Source organism: Egretta garzetta, unplaced genomic scaffold, assembly GCF_000687185.1.
Source record: "Egretta garzetta isolate BGI_Z169 unplaced genomic scaffold, ASM68718v1 scaffold158, whole genome shotgun sequence".
Lineage (NCBI taxonomy): Eukaryota > Metazoa > Chordata > Aves > Pelecaniformes > Ardeidae > Egretta > Egretta garzetta.
Genome location: NW_009260430.1, coordinates 1,882,068 through 1,897,338, shown reverse-complemented (window position 1 = coordinate 1,897,338; position 15,271 = coordinate 1,882,068). Strand labels below are relative to the sequence as shown.

The following is a 15,271-nucleotide window of genomic DNA, read 5'->3' as shown; positions in this document are numbered from 1 at the left end:
CATTGATGCTGTCAAACACACAGAGGAAATAACATTTCCTTCCAATTGCTTTTACTTCTGTAGTAGCGTTAGTCGTAGCCGTACTTGACTGAGAGCAAAAGTGGCAGCAGAAGTGCAATTTGGGGTCGGTAGTACCCCTTTAAATGAAGCCCAGCATACAGATTTCTGCATTGCCTACCCTCTTTGGCTGTTCCCAAAGATTGCTGCTGGTCCTTATTCTCAGGATTGCCAGCGATATCTCTATCACACAGCTTGGAAAACAAGCGGAAGGTCGGACGGGTTCTCTATGCTTGCAGTCTTTCTCTATTTTACTCCTCCGGCTGCGATTGATAGACCCAGCGGTGTGGAACAAACATTGCTCCCGTAATTAAGTGCTGCCTGTTAGATCTGCAGGTACACGCAGCTCTGGGGCTGTAGGGGGGGGGAGTTGGTGGCAAACCAGAACTGCACGTAAGGGAGAAGCAGATTGAGGTGAGGTACAGGCACGTGCCGTTTCCTAGGGCGGGTCACCTCGTTGGAAGTATTGATAACGCGTATTGGGGATCTCCGGTTAAGAAATTGAGTTAGACCCTGCCAGTTGCATTTACAGTATTTTGCTAATCTATTCTTTCAGATGCCACAAATAGCTTATTTCATTGTGCTGCTTTATTGATCAAAGGAAAGATTTGATTTGACAGCAGTTTCAGAAAAGCCTTCAAATTGTCCAAGATGTGGTAGAATTATTAACTACCCTAAGCTGACATATGGTAATTTAGCGTTTAATGTTTGCCCTGACACGCTGAGGAGTCATCATGCCAAGTTACCAGCTGATGCCCTGAAGTTTATGAGTACATAAATAATAGCTGGAATAGTTTTCTGGAGCCATGTTTAGATTTAAACGTACAGCCTTTGATTCCTTGTGTGTTATAGTTAAACTTTCTTCGGCAGGGAGGCGGGGGCTAGAACCCCATTGCACTACCCACTACAGTTGGAATAAATTAATAGGATTTTGCAGCTTTTTGCAGCTGTATTTGTACAACTTCATCTTGAAAGAATTTTAATTTCTGTGCCTAGGCTTATAATTTTTTTCAAGCGCGTTACACAGTTGGCTGTACATAATTATGTCTTACAGCCATAAGCACTGACAATCTGCTTACCTAAACTTCTGCTCTAAACTTGTCATTTAACTGATGGTGAAGGAATTGCATGTAATTCACCAGATCGTAAATTAAATTATCAATTAATAATACTGCAAAAAAAATTGAACAAGAAATTCAGTACGTCTGTCAGAGTAACTGCAATTAAAAAGGCAGTCGAGCATTAGTGTCCCAGTTCAGACTGGACTCCACCATCCTCGTTAGCCAAGTCTACCAAGCTGCAGGTTTGCACGGAAAACCTGAGCGAGTGGGTTTGCATCTCGCACCTATTGGTGGAAGTAGCGAGCAAAGCAAATGGCATCAGCAAATTAACGTGTCCCCCCTGTAAATTATTAGTAATCCCCGGTTCAAGAAAGATGAGGAACTCCTACAAAGAGTCCAGAGGAGAGCAACTAGGATGATGAAGGGACTGGAGCATCTCCCCTATCAGCAAAGGCTGAGAGAGCTGGGCTTGTTCAGCCTGCAGAAGAGAAGGCTGAGAGGGGATCTCATCAACACATACAAATATCTTAAGGGTGGAAGTCACGAGAGATGATGAGGGGACTGGAGCATCTCCCCTATGAGGAAAGGCTGAGGGAGTTGGGCTTGTTTGCATAAGAGAAGGCTGAGAGGGGACCTCATCAACACATACAAATATCTTAAGGGTGGAAGTCACGAGGATGGAGCCAGACTCTTCTCAGTGGTGCCCAGCAACAGGACAGGGGGCAATGGGCACAAACTGAAGCATAAGAGGTTTCAGTTGAATTTGAGGAAGAACTTCTTGACTTTGAGGGTGACCGAGCCCTGGCCCAGGCTGCCCAGGGGGGCTGTGGAGTCTCCTTCTCTGGAGATATTCAAAGCCTGCCTGGACGATGTCCTGTGTAACATGTTCTAGGAGAACCTGCTTGGGCAGGAGGGTTGGACTGGGTGATCTCCCGAGGTCCCTTCCAACCCTTGCCATTCTGGGATTCCGTGATTCTCCTTGTGAGCCTCTTGAGATCCTAGGAAGTCACCGGTCTGTGGAGCATTACTCAAGCTCCCAGCTGCCTCGCAGTGCATTTCACCTGCGGTGCGCCGGCACCGTGCGTGCCGGCCCATGCAAGTACAGCCCCTCTAAGCCTGTGTGCTGTTTGGGGGGACTTGCATGAGTACAGATACCTGTTGAGGAGCGTGGCTGCTCAGCTGCGTGTTCAGGCATCTGGGCTTTGTGCCTTTTGCAAACAGACTCACCCACATGAACGCGGTCCTTGTCGGGGCTTTTGGGGGGTGGGAGGCTTTGTGGTTGCATCCATGCTTGTGACTTTTGAGGACTGGTACTGGCTTGGGGGGTTAAATTCAAAACCAGAATGTGCCACAAATGGAAGTGAGATGTAAAAAGGTGCTAAAACATCTCAGAAGTGATTGCTTTTTTTTTTTTTTTTTTTTTTTAAAAATATATGGCACCATGTCCTAAAACAGGCCTGTCTGCCCCTTGTGTTAAAAGCGTGTGGGTGGGAAGCACATCAATAAGTTATGTGAATTAAGTCTTACGTGAATTCAAGTGAAAGTAAGGAGGGGTCTCAGATGTAACCCGCACAGAAGTACAGTTAATGAAAGAGAAAAACTTGCCAAAAAATTCAGCCCTGTGAATTCATTCCAAATGAACAGAGTTCAGCTAGGTTGGAAATTTCCTAGAAGGCATCTCCCATCCCTCGTGCACAAAGCAGATTTGCAGAAATGATGGGTGTTTGAGTCCAAGGGCACCCACGCCGGAGGGAAAGGTACCTTTGAAGAGAGGAGCCTGAGTGCAGGAGCAGCAGCTGCCGGGGAACCCTTAGCAAAGCCACTGAGCTGCAGGAAGAGGAGATGGGATGGCCAGGGCGGAGGAGAGCGGGCTGGATTGGGGATTGCGGGAGGCTCCACACTTGCAGGTGGTGGTGAATGCAGCTGGCACGCACGTGGCTGCGTGTGCCCATAGCTGGTCTTTAGCATTTTTGCATGGGTAGCTGGTGCACGGTTGTATGTAGCTGTACATGTGCACACCGAACGCCTGCGTGTCGGCATGGTGGTGCACGTGCCTGACTTCTGCCTCTTTGCTGTTACCTTGCCCGATTTTCCTGACGGCAGGGTTCTCACGGGGTCTTGCTCAGCAGTTGCTTGAAGGAAAAATGCAGCGCTCGGATGTCGTGCCTAGCTGCTGTTACCTGCTGCAGAAGGACGCATATGTATCCATCCATGGGCACAATTTGGCCATCAGGGAAAAGTTATAGAGGATCCAATATTTTGTCTGTATAACATATGAGGATGAGTCCTAGGACCAAAGTCATCTCATACTGGCTTTTTTTCAGTCAACAATAAATCATAGAATCATAGAATATCTTCAGTTGGAAGGGACCCGTAAGGATCGTGGAATCTAAAACTGCACTGATGCCTGTAATGCATAGGAAGAACTTCATTTTCTGCCCACTCACAGTTGGTGGTTCCCTTTGCTGACCATTGAAATAACTTCTGTATACACTGTGCCATGCAATCAAACCTACAGAACAAACAAATGGGTTTGCTTTTCCTCTAATTAAACTCATTAGAGAGACTGAGACCTGCAGAGCTTTAAATCCTGTTCTGCAAGCATCCCAAAGCAGAATCTCAAACAGGAGCCTCAGGAGATTTTGTCCTCCAAAATATACACACTAGAGGGTTTTATTGTTGTTTCCTCTTGTTAGCTATTTGCAGACGGGTCCAAAAGCTTAATTTTATGCTGAGACTAGCATTTGCAATCATGCCACAGCACCACTTCTCCATGATCAGTAATATCTGTAGGTGTCGTGCAAAATGTGAATTCAATGCATGGCTGTGTATGATTGGGGAAGTCAGAGCTCATTACAAAAGGAAGGGTCATGCTAAGACCAATTATATCTCTTGAATCTGGGAAAAATGCCCTTTGTGAGGACAAAGTGTGTTTGTTTCCCGCTGAATACTTTTTCCCTGCATCTGAGCTCACTGTCCTGTGGAGGGGACTGCTGCTTGGGTTAAATTTCTGCATGCCGTTGTACAAAGCCGGTTCTTCCTTAGTTCTTCTGCTGTGCAGCTTCTTTTTTAAATGCCAGGGACCAGATTTTCAGCTGAAAAAAAATTAGCCTGCCTCTGTTTGAGGCCAGTGAGTCTACACTGATTTATACAAGCTGAGGGCTTCAATCATTAGTTACAGTCACCAGGTTACTCCTGCGTAGGTTGGTGTTTGCTACCCTTGGTTATCTTCTGCACTGAACACTCGGGGTTCCTGCTCAGTTTGACCCAGAAAGGTGCTGGATTCTCTTTGCCAGGCTGGCTTTGTGGCAGGCGCAGCAGAAGGCTTCGGGGCAGACACCCTTCAAAAAGAAACGAGGACAAAATGCCACTACCATGATTTATTTTTCTTGACTTAGTCTTCATTTCGGCATAGCCGTAGCAGACAGCAGGAGGGTCAGCTGCAAGAAGGCGCTGCAGGACGGCATCCTATATAAGGATAACGGTGTGCAGCCCTTCATAAATAGATTATGAGGGATGAGGTTCTCTTGCCTGTCAGGACTCCTCCATCACAGGAGTTAGAACAGTGTGTTTTGAACTCTCAGAGGCATTCCCTTGACCTTTTGTCATGGAGCATCCTCTACAGCAGAGGAGGGCTTGTGCATCTGGTCCAAATCCCAGCTACTTAATATCAGCCACTTGCATCTTGCCCAGCGTGAACCAGCCTCAGTTCTTCAGGGCCAAAATTCACCTGATAGCAGCACGTGCAACTCCACTGGGATGCCTTCAGTCACTACGCTGAAGAATCTGCTCTCTTGTAAGAGAGATAAGAGGAAGAGTAGTAAGAACGAGTTTTGTTGCTTCTGCTATCAATGTTCTGGCAGTGATAAGACGTTGGTCACGTGGTGGTTTTCTGCTGATCCGTAATAATCTTCCCTTCCCATCAGAGCTGCTCCTGCTCTCCTCCCTCTCGCTCACCTTGCTACAGTCTGAAGCCTTTCCACAGCAGAGTACTTAAAAAGCAAAGGGGCTGCAAGAGGCCTGAAGAAAGGCACATGTCACTTTAGAAATTATTCTGCTGTATCAATTACCATTCGATGTGGAAGATCCATTAGCATTGGTCAGTTCCTGATACAGGCACATTAACTTCTTGACCTTCATAATAGCGAGTAATGAAAATTCCTTAATTACTTAGTCATGAAGACCACGCAACAAATTGCAATTTACTGAGGTTTCACTGGTAAAGAGACCTGGCAGGGCTGGCATCGCTGTCAGTCCCGAGTCACCACTTGGAAACTTCGGCCCAGCTGGAGAGTTAGGCAGAGAGCAGACTGGCCCCACGAATCTTGCAGACCTCCGTCGTCTTGTGTCCGGACGACTCACGCTAAAACATCGATTCTTTGCTATTTAAGCAGGAAGGAAAGCAAAGTCAAGAAGCAGCAGATCCTGAGCCTGGTTTGCACTGCTGCGTGCCAGGTATTCCATGCCTGCAGCGTCCCATCTGATCATGTACGAAATTCAGTTTCCTAGGCAAAGGGAAACTTTTTTTTTGCTTTTATCCCAAGCAGAATAAGGGTAGTTTTGAATTGGACCATGAGTCTAACAATTTCATTTTCATCCCATACTTATGCATGGGGTCACACACAGTTATTGGCCAGAATCGCAGGCAGAAATTCTTCCCTCCCGCTGCATTACGGTCTCCTTATTGAGCCTGATTTATATTCTCCTATTCTCCATCTGCTCGCTGTTAAATTTTCGTCCAGGTAGAGGAGAAAAAGCCTGGTAAACAATTCAAAAAAACCTGGAAGGGACAGAGGGAGTGAAGACTGTCAAAGCTACCGATGGGCATAGGGAAAGCTCCAAAGAATTGTATGCACGTGGATGTAATTGGCCTGAAGGGAGCTGTGCGCTGGAGAACAGCCCTTGGACAGAGGGAGCTGCACCAAAGCCAAAGGACCTGTGAAATGCTGGAAGCTTTCAGCAGCTGAACATTTGGTGAAGAGCCTCAGCCAAGCGCTTGCAGGGTCAGTGCAGAGGAAGCAAACTCCTCCTGGTAAGAAGCAGGCGAGCTGGCCGGGGAACGGGCTCCTCTGCAGGCTGCAGAGCACGAGCCAGGCGTGCGCGAGAGGTTCTTCTCTTCTGGGTCCAAGCATTTTATAGTTTAATTTCTTTCTCTAATGCAGGCTGCATCATCAGTTGCATCAATAACTTAAATGACAGCTTTTTAATCTCTGTGACGGGCTAGTTTTACTCTGTTTTATCATCAGAAAATGCATTATAAATCACTTTGCACAGATTTCAACTGGAGCAGAGGGAGATTTAACCTGACATGAGAGACATCCAGCCACTGGGATGCAGGGAGCAGTTTTACGGTTTGGCTTTGGATTTGTATTCTAAAGAAGAGGAAGAAACTTAAGCTCTTGCATAGCAGTAATGGTTGCAGCTAAATGTTGTGTGTAAGTGCAGGAAGAACAGCATTCACCACAGTGAGTCTCAACCATGGAAAAATTAGGCATCCAGTCTAAGCATAGTCCTTGGTTCTCTCTCTGCAATATGTGGAAAGAGAAAACCACTCCTTCCAGGAAATTTGATGAGTATTTAAGCATTGAAGATGGCAGGATGGATTTCAGTCCGGAAAGGCTTGCTTCTCTTCTGTTCATCTGGCTGTCTTAGACCAGGTGCAAAGTTTTTAGAAAGCTATGTGTGAAATGAAACCAGTTGCACCTGAGGGAGGAAAGAAATCCCCTACAAATGTGTGTTTCTTTCCTTTCTGTCTTTGCCAATAGAGATCTTCTCCTGCTTAACCTTGTTTGCAAATACTGCCGCCACGGGAAGCTTAGCTCTACTGATCGTCGTTCTGTCCCGTAGTGGGTGAAGGCTCTCAGGCTGCTGGTAAGCCCAGAGTTGTAGTTGGTGGAAATATTCCTTTTATTCAAACACGATAGCTGCCCTGGCCGCATCAAAGCACCCTCTTTGCAAGGCGCAGAATAGGTGGTTTGCTCTGAAGACAGCTGAAGTGGTTCAGAGAATCTTCTGTTGGTTTTTTTTCCTTTCTTTCTGGGAAGTAGCTTGGGATCATCGGCAAGTGTGATAAAATGGGACAGAAGTTAATGAAGATCACCTTAACCTGGTTAGGTCTCCAAATCTGTCTTAATTTTTCTCTGTCTGTTTGACTTTTGCATCTATTTTTCGAAACCCTATGCAATTCTTTAAGCAGCACGCAGTAATTTGTTGGGAAATACAGGGCTAGAGATATGTCTCTTTACTGGCTTCTAAAACAACTGTGAAATAAGAGTTAAGAACTTTTATACCGATGAGTCTTAAACATATTGCAGATTCAGTTAAAAATAAATAAGTCAGTCCTTAGCAAGGATTTCAATAAGCAGTAAGAGTAGCTGAATTAAAATATTTCCACTAAAATTAATGAGCCAATCCCGGAATGCTTAGACTGACTCTTAAGTGTGCTCATTTAAAGCTTTGAATATGTTTGCCTGTCTGAATTTCTATGGAGCATTTTGAATGCATGACAGATTATAGTCTTCAATTATTTTAATTTGGTTTTCTTAATGGGCAAAATAGCTAAGAGCTTAATAATAAAAGACACTTAATGCTTATCATTTACATTATTTTATGTGTTCATTAATAATTATAATGGGTTTTATAAAACAAAAAAATCAAGTCTAAGTCTCCCCAGGTCATGTTAGTGCAAATGTTGTGTAGTATTCTATGGGAGATTTGGGAAACGGATTATTTTTCGAAGGGCATTCTTAACTCCGTATGTTACAGAGCAAGTTGGGAGAACTTCAAAGGAAATTTATTTTCTAGTTTGCTCTGTGGATAGAAAATGCGACAGAGCATAAATGGCCTGCTTTGCTTTCTCTGGGTACATTCCCAGGCACTTACATGTACCATCACACAGGGATGGGCAGAACCCAGACCACGTACGGCTCGGTGAAATCCTCTACATACAGTTTGCCTGCTTCTCTTCCATAGGCTCAGTTGTCCTTTGTTCAGCCTTGCCCTACACACCCGATTTTCTAGGCTTCCAAGCATTTCCTTCACTAATACCTGAGCAACCTCCATTGGGCCACTTTTTTCTGGCAAAGTCATGCTCCAAAAACTGTGTAATTTATGGACTCTCAGGTGTCCTCCAATCGGCTGACCATACAGTTTTCCATAGTTGCATTGCCTCTGCTCCTGGCACAGAAGAGGTATGGGGTCTGTGGTTGTTCTTGTCGTCTGCTAGGGTGAGAGGGCTTGTGAATTCAGAACCCTGCAGTGAGCAGTGGAAGTGCTAAGAACACAAGGATATGGCTCGACGGGAGCAAAAGAGAGTGATAAAATCTGGTACCTCAGAGGAGCTCATCGGTTGAAATGTTGCTTATCAGTAAAACCTGGGGGAACAGTTCAGCTACCCAGTTACTCCTGATGGAGATGCATGAACCCTAAGGTTTTATCTGTAAAAGCCTGATGCGATCCCGTGTCACAGGCTGCTTTTCAAGCCCATCTAAATGTGAGATTGCTACAAAGGAGAAAGCCATCTCGGAAGGGCTTAGCCCTGCATTACCTCAAGAGTTGCAATGTTAATTTTCACACAGTTTAGTTACTACATCAGAATCTGCAGTGGAAAATGCCCATCTGTGAAATCGCACCAACTTCTGTTCCTGGGGTTACTCTACAGAAATGAGAGCTGAGTCAAGCTCTTGGCGTTCTGGTTCTGAGTTGCAAACACTGACTGCAGCCCTTGTGCTCTGTTTGGGATGGTGCATCCATGCTTTAGGCTCAGGCCCCCCCGCGGCCCCCCGCTTTGCCGTTGGGCTGTGAGGCTGCTGTGCCCTTGCTTGCTGCAGCCAAGCGAAGGTCTGGTGATGCAAGTTCAGTGCCTGGCTCCGCTGCACGTTCCCTCTGTGGATTTGGTGGCTGGTCCCAGAGTTGCCAGATGGTTCATTTGTATCTGTCAGCGTAGGTGAGGATACTCAGCATCCCAGGGTTCCTGCATGGAAAATTTCACCTGTGTTCATGAGCTGGGATAGGCTCAGGGGATCACATCTTACACCATAAATGGCCTTTCTGTCTGGGGCATTCTCCCTCACCAGTGTAACAATCCAATCTAAATTCCATCCCCAAGGGTTTTATTAGAGAATAAAAGCTGCTTTACAAGGAAATTCCTCTTATGGCAGTCATCAACCATCATCATCCATCTTGCTCACATCATCATACGCAGGGTTGTACCATGCCTGGCGCTGGAGAAGCTCAAAGCTCCAAGGGTTCTCCGAGCAAAAAATGTATAAATGCAGCTAAGGCAAACTATCCTTCTGCCATCTGTTCTGTAACCCAGAACCCTACATAACTCTTGACTGCATTATAAAAGGAAAACTAAATGGAAAAAAAATCGTGTGTATGTTCCCCAGTCAGAAGATTATCATACGGATGTGTTACCATCTTCTCACTTCCCAGGCATAAATGAATGAAAAAGCAACTCTCTCCTGACCCAGTAAATTCCCCCAACCTGGAATTTTTTCTCCTGATCTACTGAGCTCCTGGGAATAGAGGTTTTTTTAATCATCATCATCATTAGTAGTAGTAGTATTATTATTATGGTAAACTGTTCCAGGAATGGTTTCAACAAAAGAAGTAAACCTTGCATTGTATTCAGATAATGTTCTTAAGTTCTCAACAAGATTTACTAAATTGCACCCTGGGAATTATGCAAATGAAACCTTTGGTCAAAATGTTACAGGATTACTGTAAAAAAAAAAAAATTCTTTTTTTTTTTTTTTTTTTCAAAATCTCATTAAGAGTGCTAAAATTACATGTTCTAATATAAAAAGCATGTGCCTTTGTGCGATGAATATCTCCCTGGTAGTAATACATACTGCGCTTCGATGCCGATGGTCTTTGCAACTTCTGAGACAAGTGCAACTACTTAGGTGATTTTTCTGAACGCTTTACAACCTTGGATTCTTACTGGAAATGGAATGAAGTGCAGGTAACAGGCAAACCATTGTAGTATGAGGGCAATTAACAACAAATAATGAATCATTGCTGAATATTTGCAACCGGTATTTCCCCCATCTTTGTTTTGCTCACTGCAGTATAATTATCTCATGGATTTTTCGTAGTGTAATTGGGTAAGTTGTATGGGTCTTATGATATATTTCATCTCCTAGATCTGCAATGATTTACATACAGACAGCTTAGACCCTATTAATGCTAATAAAAATGCTGCAAGGACATCCTATAGCATGCACTTTATTAAACTGTACATAGCTTTCTTAGAGAGCTTCTGTTTATCTGCGTTTCCTGAAAATAAAATGTAGTGCCTTCAGCACTGAATATTTAAATCCAGCCTCCTTTTCCCTGTTTCTGTCTCTCTCTATGCATTTCTAATGCTTCTATCTCAATGGGATCTGGGTACTATATGCAACAGGAAATAGAGCAGAAAAAAGTCCACGAAGAACTAACAGACTCTCCCCTTCCCTGATCCAGGTTAAAATTGCTTCCATTTTCCTTCGTTGGAGGGAGACTGGTTTGCTGTTTGGTGCTTGTGCTCAAGTCACAGCCACAGTTGAGCCAGGCTGGGGCCGGGAACACCCTCCGGGCTCCCGTGCTTCGGTGAGCAAAAGGCAGCAAAAGTGCAGATACCTTGGGTTTGGGGTTTTTCCTTCCATCTTTGTTAACGAAAAACTTTGTTAAGGGTGAAGGGCTAGTTTTATCCTGACATGTGCATAGAATCATAGAATGTTTTGCGTTGGAAGGGACCCCTAGAGGTCACCCAGTCCAACGCCCCTGCAGGGAGCAGGGACACCCTTAACCAGATCAGGTTGCTCAGAGCTCTGTCCAACCTGGTCTTGAATGTTTCCAGGGATGGGCCCTCCACTACAGGTCCTTCGGAGCTGTGCAGGCACACGTTGATAGAGACAGACATGTAACTGTGTCCCCCGAGTTACTGGTTTTTTCCCTTTCTTTTTAACTTATTAAGATGGGAACCCCACACTGACTCAAAGCTGGAGGTCCAGCGGTGGCTTCCTACGTTTTCACTTGCCTTGAGCCTAGCTACAAACACGTAGGTAATGGGTTAGAGCTTGAACTCCCTGACCTGAGCTATACATTCGCACAGACATTCACATAAATTTGATTTTTTCAGCCCTTTCCGTCTGGCAAGGTGAAAGCTGACTTTCTAAAAATGGGGTCTGTGGACTTCAGTTATTGAACTGTTGAGTTGGTTGCTGTCATTTAAAACCACAGTTGTGCGAGCAAAAGCTTGGTTTTAATATACTTTCTTTCACCCACAGATCTGGTAATGAAACTGGAGTCATACCTGTCTAGCTGGGTCCCTATCACAAATACCCACTGGGCACACAAAAACCCGTATAAACCCTGGCGTGCAGCACGAGGGCACTTTCACAATGTCCCCGGTACCTCTTCTAAGTGATTATACCAGTGTAAGCCCAATGAGTTTTCCTTGGTACTAATAGCCTAAACAAGCAGTGAATCCTGTAGAGAAAAGACAGATGAAACTGTCTCTACTCCCTGACCTTCAGCTCCAGAAGTGTAGGTGCAGCACGAATCAATCCTGGCAGTCTCGAGTAATAACTGACATTATTAGCCGTTAACGGGAGCAGGCTGTTTGGCAGAGGCAGTACAAAGAAAACAGTGTACAAACTTGGTAACGATCTGGACAAAGGCATCAAAGGAGATTCTCGGAGCCAGGGGATCTGATATTCTTCTGCACCGACGGGCTCAGCATCTTGTCAGCCTCCCGCGTCTGGAGAGGAAGAAATAGCAGTAGGTCACAGGCGGGAGGAGCGCGAGAGCAGCCCACGGCCCCGTCCCAATTCCTTTGCCTGACAAGCGAAGCCTCCTCTTCCCTTGGGAAACAACCTTCACTCCCCAAATGGGGGCTTTTGGGGTGGAGGGGGGGCACGCACGGGGCCTCCTGCATCCCACTGAGCCCACTCGGGCTCCTCCGAGTGTGCAGCTGCCGTAGCAGAGATGCTACCTTGCACTCAGCTACGAGATTCCTATTATCTTCCCACTACTTGGTTGTATTCATAGACCTGTTAGAGAAAAATTTATGCATGTCGCTTTTACACTGCCAAGACAGTTTGTGATGGTGCGGGGGGCGGTAATTTATTTGTACCTTGCACTTTCTTTCGGGAATAGTCATGCTGTTGCAAGAATTCCTTTCAGCATTTGATCAGAAAATTAAATTTAGGTTTAAAGAGATAGTCAGGGTTGCTAGGACAACATATTAACCTTGCTTTTTTTATTTTCTCGGCTGTGTATCCAAGGTTCATATACTTTGACATGCCGTATTCAGTTTGTGGTGTAGTTCTCAAGGTATGGGAGGGAAGGGGTTTCAAGAGCAATGTGCCAAGCACTCATTCCCTCCACCAACAGTCAAATGAAATGGTGACATCCCACCGGGCATCCCCAGGCTTGCCTTGTCAAGCCAGCAGGGTTGGACAAAGAGCCCCGTTCTTCAAATTTCTGGGGAGTATTTGTGTGCACAGTCAAAAGGACTGAAAACATGATGTGGGAGCTTGCCGACAACGTTTTTGGAAGTGATTAATGGCTGGGAGACTCCGGGTATGGCTGAACAGTTTGGACACTTCAAGGAGCCTGCGGTTTCGGTAACACATAAGCAGCGTTTTTTTGTGCACGTAGGTTCTTCTACATCTAAGGTAAAAAGTCAAAATTTCAATGTTTCCTAGAGAATCATCATGAATAGGAGAGGAGAAAAATAGCTGAAAATATGTGGAATACACTTTTCCTGGCTTTTCCCCAAACCTTTGGCATACAGCTCCCTTGTCAAAATTGACAGCGGTATTACATTTATGCAGCTTTCAGGCTCAGATCTTTAAAGTTGTTTAAACATCCATATGGCTTTTGTCCAAAACTTATTGATTGCTGTCTTTGTCATTTCGTCCAGATTCGTTCCGATAAGGACAAAGAGATCCATATCAGATACAGCATCACTGGAGTTGGAGCCGACCAGCCACCGATGGAAGTCTTCAGCATTGACCCTGTGTCTGGCAGGATGTATGTGACTCGCCCGATGGACAGAGAAGAAAGAGCTTCCTACCACGTAAGCATAAAACATCTTGAGCTTTCTCTGGGTTCGCAAGCTCAAAGCAAAACTCTGCCAGAACTGCCGGGTTCAAGAGGGGACCCGCAGCTTCGAGAAGACCGGGATCTTTGTTCAAATCAGAGCCCAGTTCACAGTTTGGACTGGCTCCCTGGGCCAGCAGGAGCTGGCTGCACAGAGGTGCTCGGGCTTAACTAAGGGTGTGAGGCTCAATCTCACCCTGATGGGGCACCCATTTGTGTAGGGAGATGCTGGCTTTGTGTCTGCTTTCCTTTGGTGGAACCTGCCCTTGCTAGATCAGCCAAACCAGTGCAAAGCGGCATTAAACTAATGTCTTTTTTGGACACGAAGTCAGGGTCATTTGTTTAAAGTTAAATCCATGCAAATTTATGTGTGGACTGAACCCCCCAAAACCATGAGAAGCCAGTCGCTACATTAGCATATCTTGGGAAATTACTAATTTAAGAATCATTACTGCAGCTAAACATGCAATAATTGGTATAGTCATTTTTCATTTTAAATCACTAGGAGATGTTCAGGCAGTATGATGGGGGTGTGTGAGATAGGTTTTTAAATACGCAGATAGACTAATATTAAATATGAGGAAATTAATTAAGATTAATTACACTCAAAAGTGGTGCCTCATGCTATCCTAGTTCATAAAATGGTCTACCTGCAGAATACTTAGAGTGTAATTGGCCATTACGTTTGGATATAAATCCTAGCCCCTATATTGCGCGGTGTAATTGCACAGCAGATACAGTCCCACAAATTGCTAAAAAAATGTGTTGCACCTTGCATGATAGCCCTGCAAAATTTCAGACGCTTCCTGCGTCTACGCTCTAGTTCTCTCCTAGAGTGGTTGTGAAAGGTTGTTTCATGGATTGCTTTGTATCGGCATTAGCCACATCTATCGGCATCGTAATAGCCATTCCCAAAGATGCTGTAATGTCAGTGAGTCGGTACGGGTCACTTCCACTGACACCATATTCCTAACTGCGCCGTCGGAGATGCACATTTCTGTCAGCTTTATCAGGTATCCAGTTAACCATGTTGACACAGCTTCTGGACTGGGGTGGAAGGATAAAGAAAATAGATTACCTCTTTAGTTGGGTGGAAAAAGAGATTTCCCCTGGGTAAAAGAAGATCTGAAGGAAAATTATTTTATCCTCTGTGAACAAGAACAATTATTTTGTTTCTTGTGCCTAGGAAAATATGAAGAGAGGTTGTTTTGAAAAAGGAATATTTCAGATGCAGCGTGTGTCATCTCGGCGTTGTTGATACTGTTACAGCAGTGCCACGTTATTATAAAAGTGTAGTTGATAATACAATACACAAGTTAACGCTTTTGATGGAGCCACTGTGATGTCTGCCGTCAGACACTCTCAGTCCAAAACGTAAGATGAGAAAGATTTTGTCCTCTGCAGTAACAAATCGTGTGCCCCCTAATAACGAACTTAACCTACCGGTTACGGTGAATTCAGTAAACTGAATTCTCGCCTTGGCAAAGGTGACCGGCTAAGTCTGCCTCGTAGCCACTGCGGGATTTCCAGCCTTTTCTGTTCCTCACGGAAACCTTGAACTAGTGGCATCCATATGTAAATAACTGAATTCACACTCTGAAGGTTACAGGAAGATGTGGTGTATGGAGAGTGAATAACTGATAAGTATGTTACGAGGCCTTATAGACAGGAATAGTGAGTGATAGAATCATAGAATCATAGAATGTTTAGGGTTGGAAGGGACCACTAGTGGTCATCTAGTCCAACCCCCCTGCAGTGAGCAGGGACACTGCTAACTAGATCAGATTGCTCAGAGCCCCATCCAACCTGGCCTTGAATGTTTCCAGGGAGGGGGCCTCCACTACCTCTCTGGGCAACCTGTTCCAGTGTTTTACCACCCTCATTGTAAAAAATTTCTTCCTTACCTCTAGCCTGAACCTACCCTGTTCTAGTTTAAAACCATTCCCCCTTGTTCTAACACAGCTGGCCCTATGAAAAAGACGTTCCCCATCTTTCCTATAGGCCCCCTTTAGGTACTGGAAGGCCGCAATCAGGTCTCCCCGTAGCCTCCTTTTCTCCAG

The 15,271-nt window shown here is 45.1% G+C and overlaps 1 protein-coding gene across 1 annotated transcript in view; it reads left to right on the top strand.

Moving 5' to 3' along the window:
• CDH4 (cadherin 4) overlaps nt 1–15,271 on the top strand; it is a 479,348-nt gene that overhangs the window by 358,105 nt on the left and 105,972 nt on the right. The window contains exon 4 of the mRNA XM_009643736.2: nt 13,033–13,188. Within this exon, the coding sequence (XP_009642031.1) occupies nt 13,033–13,188 (156 nt within the window). The remainder of the gene's footprint in view (nt 1–13,032; nt 13,189–15,271) is intronic.